Source organism: Corvus cornix, chromosome 15 (assembly GCF_000738735.6).
Source record: "Corvus cornix cornix isolate S_Up_H32 chromosome 15, ASM73873v5, whole genome shotgun sequence".
In the NCBI taxonomy this organism is placed as follows: domain Eukaryota; kingdom Metazoa; phylum Chordata; class Aves; order Passeriformes; family Corvidae; genus Corvus; species Corvus cornix.
In genome coordinates this window covers 503,717-514,813 of record NC_046345.1, presented here as the reverse complement: position 1 = coordinate 514,813, position 11,097 = coordinate 503,717, and the positions used below count along the sequence as shown (strand labels likewise).

At 47.0% G+C, this 11,097-nt stretch overlaps 1 protein-coding gene across 1 annotated transcript; it reads left to right on the top strand.

The window, feature by feature from the left end:
* The first annotated feature begins 3,105 nt into the window (after window positions 1-3,105).
* On the top strand, window positions 3,106-8,481 carry RAN (RAN, member RAS oncogene family). Its single transcript, XM_039561279.1, has 7 exons — window positions 3,106-3,203; window positions 3,971-4,013; window positions 4,914-4,998; window positions 5,092-5,217; window positions 6,196-6,383; window positions 6,905-7,075; window positions 7,184-8,481. Exons 2-7 carry the CDS (start codon window positions 3,978-3,980, stop codon window positions 7,226-7,228), a joined length of 651 nt encoding a protein of 216 aa, XP_039417213.1. The 5' UTR covers window positions 3,106-3,203; window positions 3,971-3,977; the 3' UTR covers window positions 7,229-8,481.
* Window positions 8,482-11,097: the final 2,616 nt, after the last annotated feature.

Below are 11,097 nucleotides of genomic sequence, written 5' to 3'. Positions count from 1 at the left end.
CGGGGAACAGCGGGCGGGGGAGCGGGGAACGGGCACGGGGGAACGGGGCACGGCGGGCGGGGGAACGGGGAACGGCGGGCGGGGGAACGGGGAACGGGCACGGGGGAACGGGGAACGGGCACGGGGGAACGGGGAACGGCGGGCGGGCGGCTGGGGCACGGCCGGTGTGGCACTGGACACATCCAGACCCCGCCTGGCGCAGGTGACCGTGCCTTGGCGGGGCCGTTGGAGCGCACGGTCTCCAGAGGTCCCTCTGCCACCCCGAGCTGCTCCCTGGGACTCTGTGAATGCGTGCGAGGGGCGCGACCGCAGAGAGAAATCCTCGGTGCGGGAGACTTCAGGTGTCTGAGCGGTACCGCAGGGGCGTACCAGGGAATTCCCATCCCACGAGGGATCCCCACGAGGACTTATAACGCGATTGTGGGAGATTATAATGAGAGAAAGAGTTGTAAAAAGGTGTGATCTGGTTATTTTTTAGTGGTACAGCTTAGTCTTAAAGGCCTGAGAGTTTGTAGGAGAGAGAGCGTGTACAGACTATGGAAGGCATAGGAAAATCTCCCGTGGGTTTGTGTTCTTGGGTGCTTGTTAAAAAGTACTGATTTAGACTAGAGTCAATTAATTACCTTTAATTGATGCAGTTCGATCATAGGCAAACTGAGGCAGTGTGGGCTGGGTGCGGGAACAGTGAGGTGGATTGAGGACTGGCTTAACAGCAGATCCCAGAGGGTCATAATCAGTGGCAGAGGGCCCAGTGGGATGCTGTCCCGGGTGGGGTTCAAGTGTGCTGTCCAGATCTGTGGCTGTTTATCCCCAGTACTCTTTGTACCGCTCATCTGCATCTCCAAACACTTTGTACCTGCTGCCTTTTATTTTGTATGTTTACCTGTGTCAGAGAGTCGCCAAGTTTGTTCACAGTTGACCCGAGTTAACATACAGGAAATGTAAAGGCCTTTTAAAAGTAATTATTCTGGTGATTACCTATGGAAATCATGCACTCTAATCTTTCTGGCAGTGATCTAATGCTGCTGAAGTGTTTTGCTGCCTTTGCTGAATGGGGTTATCTGGAGCAGATGTTTTGTGCATCCTCTGAGCTGAACACATACGTGGTGATAAAACAGATGATAAAAACTAGTTTCCACAGTAATTTATCTTTGTAACGATGAAATAAGCGTTTGTCAGGAGCTCAAATGCTATGGTAATGGAATTTTAGATTATTCCAAAGTGAAGTGTTAGATGGCTTGCAGGGAAAACATAGTTTACTAATAAATTTGTTACAATATTAAGAAATTACTAAAGCACAGTGAGTATTACATACACAGTTACATATTGCTTTTCCCCCCGTGTTTATATTCTTGAAAACTGCCAAACTCCACTGATGTGGTTTTATGGGCTCCTATTTATAAAGGCATTCCTATTTGTCAAAAGGAGAGGTGGAATTCACAAGGGTTTTATCAGGACGGCATTGTGCTGAGAAAAATTTTAGACGAGTTGCGTATTCTGAAAAAATAATCCTGACACCTAGAGGCACTCAGCAAAAATGCTAAAAACCACACAAACCCAAATCATCCCAAAAAGGGAAGGCAAATTCAACATGCCAGTGATTTTTCCAAGAAAATCTTACGCAATACTAGGATTGGCATTACACTATCAAATATGCAAAAATTACAGCCACTCTTGTAAAACTTTGTGTATGTTTTTTGTCTACGTCAGTAGGAAATTAACAAGAAATAAACTATGTTTTTATATATCACCTGCCATGAAATATTTTCCTTGTCAATTCATTCAGAGATATGTAAAAAACATATCATTTATTTATTCTAGATTTGGTGGGGGAGGGGCTAGGGGGGCAGCAACAAAGATAGTAAAAGTAATTTAAGTGTGCTGGATTAAAAAAAATACCAGAGGCCTTAAAAATCAGTGTGAACCCATGACCTTGGTATTTATAGACATATGCAAAACTCTTAACGTTCTTTGAAAGTCAGTTTTCAAACAACCTTTTTCCACTGATGCTTGGACAGAGTTTTGAGATCTTAGACAACTATTCTAAATCCAAGACTTACAAAACAACTTTTGCTTTCGTTACTTCACTCTCTAGTGAATGTGGGTCAGTGTGTATGAAGAATGGAAAATCATGGTCATGAGGCACATTTAAGGAAAGCCCCTTTGACCACAGCCCATTTTACCTGAAAGTTGTTCAATTAAGCCGTCCTGCTGGTAAAAACCTCTTTATTCAATCACGCTCGAGGCAGTTGAACACTTTTTCCAAGTAACTACGTGCCGTTTTTTCACTTTGTCTGTGGCGAGGGCATCATCAGCTGACTGAAACAGCATCTCATGCGATTTTAGTGATGCAACAGGGAGGCTGCCGGCTTCCCTGAGCAGCTCAGCCTGGCACAGGGGCTGTGTCACCCACACCAGGACACCTCGAGAGTGACCGCTCCTGCCCACCCCACCGAGGAGCTGCTCCTTGTCACCTGGCCTGCATCCCGGGCGGAGCTGCCCGGCCCGTTCGGTGACCATTTGCCACCTCGAGAGACGTGCCCGAGGGCTGCGTTCGGTTCTGGGCCCCTCACTGTAGAAGGGCCGTGGAGGTGCTGGAGCGTGTCCAGCAAAGGCCAACGAGGCCATGAAAGGTGTGGAAAACGCGTCGTACAAGGAGAGGCTGAGGGAACTGAGAGCACTGAGTCTCAAGGAGGCTCAGGGGGCACCTCATGCTCCCACAGCTCCCTGACAGAAGGACGTAGTGAGGTGGGGCCTGTCCTTTTCGCCGAGGGAAGGGCTTCAAGGAGAGAGCCAGATACCTGACAAAACGTTTTCGCCGTTCAGGTGGTCAGGATGCCAGCGAGGCGATGGACTCACTATCCCTGAACTGTTTACGAGGATGTGGCGCTGGGTGATGCGGTTTCATGGCGTCGGTGGCCGTGCTGGGCGGGCGGTCGTGCCGGACGGGCTCACAGGGCCCGGCCCGGCCCAGCCCAGCCCGGTGCCGCCCGCTCCGCGCCCGCCGCGCTCCCTCAGGGCCGGCAGCGGGAGGGGCCCTTCCCCGCCTCCCGCCGGCCTCCGCGCGCTTGCACCACGTGACGCGCGGCCCCGCCCCCGCCCGCGGCCGCGCGGCGTCGCTGTCCGGGTATTTGAACGGCGCTTCCGCCATTTTCCCTGAGCCGGGCACGGAGCGAGCGACGCGGGGAGACGCCTCGGGAGAGGTACCGGCCCGGGGCTCTGCTGCTCCGCGCCCCCGTCGCGATTGGGGCACGCGCGGCCGCTCTGAAAAGCGCCACCGGCGGGGGTGGCGGTCACCGTTAGCTCGCGGCTGGGATGGGATGGGATGGGATGGGCTGGGTGGCGGGGAGGCTGCGCCTGAGGGAGCGTTGCGGCTGCGGGACCCGAGGCGCGTGGCGGTTTTTCGCCCCCGGGAGCGGGGCGGTGGAAGGGCTGCGGCCGTGCACGGCTCCGTCCGCGATGGAAGGGCGGGTGGGATGTGAGGGGTAGCGAGCGGGGTTCCCGCGGCCCGAGCCGGTGGGGGGAGGCGGCGCTGCTCAGTCATGGTGGCTCATGGCGGGGAGCGCGCCCGGCCCGGTGCGTGGGGGAGGCCCGGCCGGGGCGGGCCCCGCTCGGGAGTCCCGCAGGACTCGCTGCGGCCTCTCCCGATCGGGCAGCAGCTCCCATTGAGCGGCGGGATGCCGGTTCTGGGTGGGCCGGGAGGACTCTCCGCAGCGTGAGGAGCCGGGGTCGGCCGTGGCTCAGTCGCCCTACGGAGGCCGCGGCTCGGCCTCGCCGCGGCGGAGCCCGAAAGGCGCGGGGGGCCGGGGGCGGGCGGAGGCGCCGCCGCCGCCATTAGCGCGCGCTGTGCCGCCGCACGCGGCTGGGCCGGAGCACGCGGAGCGGAGCGCGCCCGCGAGGGGAAACGGCCCCTTCCGGCGGGGCCGCGGCCGCTCCCCGCGCTCCTCACACGCTGCCATTTCCCCCGCAGACCCAGCATGGCCGCCCAAGGAGAGCCCCAAGTGCAGTTTAAGGTAAGGGAGTGGTTCGCAGGTTGGGTTTGGGATTTTTTTTTTTCCCTTCACTGGAAAAGTAGTAGGAGAGACTCCCGAGTGCCGACGTGGATGGTGGGTTTGGTTTTGGAGTGCTGGTCTTTCCTTAATGGGGCAATTTATTGTAGTATTGCATACAGCTTGCACAAAAAGAGTCTGTTAAACTCTGTTAATCTGTTTTATTTGTAGTTTAGTGTAATAAGTGTTAGTGGATCTTTTCCTACAGAATGATTTTTAAATTTGAGAACTGAAGTTCACTGTAAAAAGTGCTGAGAGTGAATTAGAATAGCCTGCTTTCTGTTATGTGCTAATTGTTGAAATGTTTCAGAAGAGAATTTTCTGGTGCTTTGTGTGGCTGGTGGGTTGGTGGTGTTTTTTTTTGTTATCTTAACAGCCAGAAGTCCTGAAGGCTGCTTCTTGATGTTTGTTACTTGGGTTTCCTGCAATGCTTGGCTAGCGTATCCCAGTTCATGGTGCAAATGTTGGTGGGTTTTTGGTTTTGTTAGGTTTTTTTAATTGTAAGATAACAATGGTTTTCTCCAGTGGATGTTTTAATCATTTCCTCTCCAAATCTGGTCACATTCAGGTTGAAAGCCCTAAATATTCTTCATTCAGTCTCTTGTAGTAGTTCAGTAGAACCATATTCACAGTGCATTGTAATTTTTACCTACAAGGACTGAATAAGACTAACCAGAGTTAAAGCATGATGGGCTTAACAAAGTGGTTCCCAGCACAGGGAGTTGCTTCATGGGGAGTTCTGTCTTTTGTTTACAGCACCTTGTAGGAGCTAAGCTGTTTGTAGTAATAAATAGTATCTGCGTTAGAATAGCTGATAAGTACCTAAAGATGCATTTTCCTGACTTTTCCTTTGTCTGTCCACAGCTTGTTCTGGTTGGTGATGGTGGCACTGGCAAAACAACATTTGTAAAGCGTCACTTGACTGGTGAATTTGAAAAGAAGTATGTAGGTATGTCTGAAAAAGCATTTGAGCTCCAATACCTTACAAATGGATGTGCAATCCATGACTTGCTAAATGCATTGCTTTTTGTTATTTCTGCAGCAACACTGGGTGTTGAAGTTCATCCTCTGGTGTTCCATACTAACAGAGGGCCTATTAAATTTAATGTATGGGACACAGCTGGCCAGGAGAAGTTTGGTGGCCTGCGTGATGGGTATTACATCCAAGGTAAGATGTTGGGGGCGGGGAACAGTTCTGTAGCTCTTCGACTTCAGTCCTTTATTCTGCTCTCGTTGGCCACGCTGGAAGCTGTAAGTGTGGCTGCACTGATGAGCTGGCTTAGAAGCCTTCAAACTCTTCATGTAGGTAGGATAGTGTCCTTTGCTAGACAACTTGTGCTAATATGGGAACATGCCAAGATTGTGTTTCAGTGGGTTACTGTGGGCTTTGGTATTAGTGAAAGTGGTGCACCTTTAATGACCAGATACTGCTGGTGAAATTTGGTGGCTAAGGGTGGGGGGGCAGAATGTGTGTGCTTCAGTAAGTGTAGATTTTTGTCTGTGTTGCTGTGCTCAGGCCAAGGGCTTGGAAGACACTCTTTTAAGATTTTTGATGCAGTGAGGAAGTTGGACATCTCCATGCCAGAGTCTACTTGTCTTTCTGAAAAAGTGCAGATAGAGTTCCTTACTGCTGCTTGGCGAAGAGGTGTCCTGTGTTACTTCACTCACCCGCATATCTTTATTATATCTTATTTTTGTAAAGTATTATTGGGTTCTTTGAGAAACTGCTCTGGACAAGGGCGTCCTGAGATGTGATCCTCGAAGCCTCATTAGCGTGATATGAGTTAAACTGGTGTTAACTGATTTCTGTCGAATATTTGGGCAAATGCAAGTTGGCTTCTATAATCCTGTATATTCTCATATGATGTAACACCATGTTCCTCAGTGATACAGCTGAATTGGTAAAACCAGCTGGTCTGAGATGAGGCAGCACAGATGTGAGGTGACCCAGTCATGGGCCAGGTTCTGTGGACTTGTGCATTGAACTTGTTAACAGAACAGGAGCTGTCAGAACTGTGATGCTGAAAGGGCAAAGTTAATGCAGATGCTTAACCCTAATGTGGGATATCTCTGGGTTCCTCTTCTCTATCCTGTCTTGTAAGCAGGTGGTTACTCCTGGTGTAACTTGACTTCCCTTCTCTTGCAGCTCAGTGTGCCATCATAATGTTTGATGTAACATCAAGAGTTACTTACAAGAATGTACCTAATTGGCATAGAGATCTGGTACGAGTATGTGAAAATATCCCCATAGTGTTGTGTGGCAACAAAGTGGATATTAAGGACAGAAAAGTCAAGGCAAAATCCATTGTCTTCCATAGGAAGAAGAATCTCCAGGTAAGTCAGTAGGAATCCAGTTGGTGGGGTCTGTTGAGTGGAGTTGTGTTTTGGACAGTAATTGTGCTCTGCCTCTGTCATTATAGGCAGCTTCACATCTGTTGGCTTTTCCAGCCAAAATTCAGGGGAGGGGGAAGCGATGATGTTAAGGATGATCATCACTGGCTTGGAGCAGAAGCTGTGATAAGTTCTTAAAGAGCTTCTGTGCATTTGGCTTTAACTGCTCAGAATCTCATCTGATGACAGGATTGAGACTGCAGTAGATCATGTCACAGGAGAAAGGTAGATGCACTATTGCCTCACGAAAGTTTCATCCTTGATGATTGATGCCTTTCAGTTCATAGTTTCTGCCTGAAACTGTTTGTTTCTAGACACTTAAATCATAACTGCTTATGAAAATGCAAACAAAAGCCATGCAGTCCAAAAAAAAGTAAGGTAAAAGAGTTGATCGTGTATTAGTCTTGGTATGTCCTAAATATTAAAGGGTTTTAAAAAGAATGTCTAATATGTACCTTTTTCAGTATTACGACATTTCAGCTAAGAGTAACTACAACTTTGAGAAGCCTTTCCTGTGGCTTGCTAGAAAGCTAATTGGAGATCCTAACTTGGAGTTTGTTGCCATGCCTGCGCTCGCACCTCCTGAAGTTGTTATGGACCCAGCACTGGCAGCACAGTATGAGCAGGACTTACAGGTCAGTGGCAGAGGGCACAGAGGGCAGACAACTGCCTGGTAACTGGTGTCAGACTCCTGGCACAAGTAGCTGAAGAACAGTTCCTAAGTGTAAATTCCTTTGTTCCAGATTGCTCAGACCACTGCACTGCCAGATGAAGATGATGACCTGTGAGGGATGAAGCTGGAGCCCAGCGTCAGAAGTCTAGTTTTATAGGCAACTGTCCTGTGATGTCAGTGGTGCAGCGTGTTTGCCACTTTATTATCTAGCTGAGCAGAACATGTGCTTAATCTTTGGGATGCTGAAAGAGATGAATGGGCTTCGGAGTGAATGTGGCAGTTTAAAAAAAAAAAAAACAAACAAAACAAAATGGAAAAAAAAAAAACCAAAACACAAACCTTCATATTTTGGACCTGCATATTTAGCTGTTTTTTGGACTGCAATTACTTCCCCTTTTGAGTTTCAAATATAAGACTGCTGCAGTCACATCAGAGTGTTAAGTGGAAAATCTTGTTTCTGTCATTCCCATTCTTTTGTTTAGGTAATAAAGTTGTATTTCAAGTATCTCTAAGCAAGTGAACTTTCATGCATTGTTAGGAAAACTGTTCAAAGTGTCTTCTGTTCTTCATTCGAGGGTAATACTTGATTGTCTACTACTGCATTTCTCATTCTGTTTTCCTTCCTGCTTCTCATATTATGCTCCTCTTGCTAATCCAGAGCTAACAGTTAACCTTTCCTTTTTTTGTTGGCGCATAGAACTAAAGCATCTGGGGAAAGCTGAGCTGCCAGGCAGAACTCCAGCAGAGAACACTTGCGTGGCATGGCAGGAGGAGTGTTCCCAGCAGATGGGAATGTTTGTGGAGCAGGGTGGCTGGAGAGCAGAGCCTGCAGTTCGGCTTGCAGATGCTACAGTTAGATACAGTCTCAACTCCTCACTGTCACTGTGTCCTACAGTTACCTTCAGAGCTCTGTGTTTTAGCAGCCAGAAGCAAATGGCATCCAAGTCTGTTAGGCGACTTCAGCTGTGTCTTTGCATGGAACAGCAGTAGAACTATAGCTGGTTAAACGAATTCTAAGCGTCTTCAAGTTCACTAACTAGAAAACAGCATGGTTTGAGCTAAAAAGCTCTTGCCTACCCAGTGGTGTATTAACTAAAGCCACAGTGATTTAAACATCTAGACTTTACTGTAACTGCACCAAGATCTTAATTTGAAACTGGCTTATTGCAGCACAAATGGTGGAAAATGTCAACTTTTAACACTACCTTGTAGAGATGAATCTTGGTCAATATTAGTACTGCTAGTCAGCAAAACTTAAGTTTAGGATTTTTTTTTTTCAGTAGTGTTTGAGTACATGAAGCCTTGAACTCTTCGGTTTTGTATTTTTGGTTTCTTAATAAAGTGGAGCATTTCATTTATTCCTTTTAACTTGCATGTTTGTGTACATAAATTACTTGAATATTCAACTTTTGCTATCCAGTAGCAAAAATTGGACTGCGATTATTACTTGTGCAATATTGCTGTAAAGGAGCAATTTTTAAGTTAGTTCAAGTTGGGAATTCTTGGTGGGTTTGGGCTTTTTGGTTTGTTTTTTTAGCTACTCAGAAGCTGAGTTGTGTATTAAGACTTGAAGCTCCTGGATGAAAATGAGGAATGTTGTACACTTGGTGTTTGTAAAGGGACAATGTCCCACTTAATGTTTCATTGACTCTTCTCACTGCATAACCTTGCTTTAACTTCTGTTACAGGTTCTTGCCTGTAGTGTTACTAATTCCCTGTGCAGCTCATGGTTAATCCTGCTGGCTTGGCTGCTGCTGCTTTACTAGCTGTGGTAGCTTTTTTATCTTCAAGCTCTCACTTCTGGAAATGTATTGCTCAAAAACAGAAAGGAAAACTTCTGTAGTTCTGCAGTATTGACACACTTGAAGAAGAAAAGGCAGCAGCACTGGAGTTGTTTGTATGGTCTCATAACTTGTGAATGGTGTCATCTTTACAACTCACCTGCTTGGTACAGGTACTGTCCTTGGTATGATTCCTCCAGAGCAGCTGGAAAGGTGCAAAAGCTGCTTAAAGACTGCTCTGTTGGGAGCTTTGCTCTGTAATCTTCAGTGCTGCTCCCAAGTCCAGAAAAATCCAGCTTTGAAGTAGGTAAGAATAGTAATCCTGCTGTGAGAGAATCTCTTCAATTTCTCTTCAATTTGCAATGTTTTGGGAGTAAAGCCTACTTGCAGCATTAGATTTATTCTGTTTACTCCCTGTTAATTGTTGATTTTAAATAATGCAGGTAGCCTTAAATGCACGTGCAGATCGCTCAGTTCAGGTTCTTTAACCCTTCTGAGGAAATTTTCACTAGTTGGGTTTAGATAAAACAAAGCCTATTTTGTCAAGTAAAGAGGAAAATTAAAGCTGTGTTACAAGAACCTGTTTTCTTAAGTCACATCAGTGCCAGGACTGAATGGAGACTGAAATCCTTCCCTGCAACTCATGCCTGACTGCTCTGACTGCTCTCTGGTTGGATCAGGTAACTGTAGTAGTTCTGTGTTCCCTGCACACCACTGGGTGAGTTTTCCTGCACCAAGGTCTCTGGTTTCTGGTTGTACTGACAAGTTCCTTAAAGCCAGACCCTGCTTGGTGGTAACTCGGGCAGGACAAAGAACTGGGCTGTTCACTGGTCCTTGTTCCGGGATAAAGCTGGGAGGGTTCCAGTGTCTAAGCCCAGAGAGTTCTATCACAAAAGCAGCTACAGCAAAGGCAGGAAACTGGCAGAGGAAATGTGCTGCTTACTGGGCCTTGAAATGAAGAGAGTTAAAGGCTGCTTAGGAGTGCTGGGACTGCCCTTGGATCTCAGGATTTCAACAGAGAATTTATTTTTTTTTTCTCTTTAGACATACGGGGTAGCACTGGAAACCTATGTGCCAAGAAGGGTGTACCTACAAGTTAAAACACAAAATTCATCTTTTCCCTACAGAAATTTGTCTGTTGTGCTGCTATTAACAGTCTGAGACTGCTGGGGTAAACTTTTGCCCTCACCTTGCTGAAACAGAAGTGCATGGTTTGGTTGAAGCCAGTTCTTTTCCTGGCCTGTACTGGTCCCTTCCTCACCTGAGTTTTGACAACAGTTGGTTGTCCCTCTTAGGCCAGGAGTGATAGCAATGTCTTACAGGTAACTGAGATGCTTGAACATCCTTGATCCCTCTTTTCACCTGGCAGCATTAATTTATAGCCTGGCTTTGTGTATGTGTTGGTTTTTGCGCTGAGCTGAAGAGTTTGGCTTTTCCTAGCACAGGCTGCTGCATGCACATCCCCTGAAGGAGTTCCGACTGTGCTGTAACTCTTGGGTTATCTCTGCAAGTGGCCAGGATGGGCACACACTCAGCTGGGGATTTGCTTTTGGAGGATATCAATGACTGTGCTGTCCTAGCCAGGAGCTTTTCCAGATAACAGACTTGGAGGGTTTTGCTGATGAGCCCAAACAAGAACATCTTTATTTGTCTAATTACTGACATACAAGGCAAGTTGTTTATACCAAGGCTCTAGCACAGCCTAAACCTCCTTGGGTCACAGATTGGAGTGGGCAAGGCAAATACTTTTAACTGGGTTGTGTGGGTAATTATCTTCTAGTTCACTAAATGAAGTTGACAGTTCAGTGAGTGAATGATATTTCCCCCAAATGCCAGTGTTCTGAAATGGGCCCGTGTTTGTATTGGGGCACTAGTTCAGTATAGGAATAGTTTGCTTGATTTTTATTTTGTTTTGGATAGTAATAGTTGATGTCTGTCTTGCTGTGATCCTGGAATTCTGTCTTGAAAACTTATCAGGTTCCCATGTTTATCCTACTTACATGAAGGGGAAAAAGTTGAGACTATGATGACAAATTTCCCCAGATAATACTATAAACAAAAATTCATATTAACATTACCAGAAGTTTTAGTGGTTCAAACTTACCTCTAAAGTCATGGTTTCAAAATCGAATGTTATCAGTATAGTTCAGGTTTCTAGGAGGCAATTCTGGGTTGCTCAGAGTTGCCTATTTCTATGTTGACA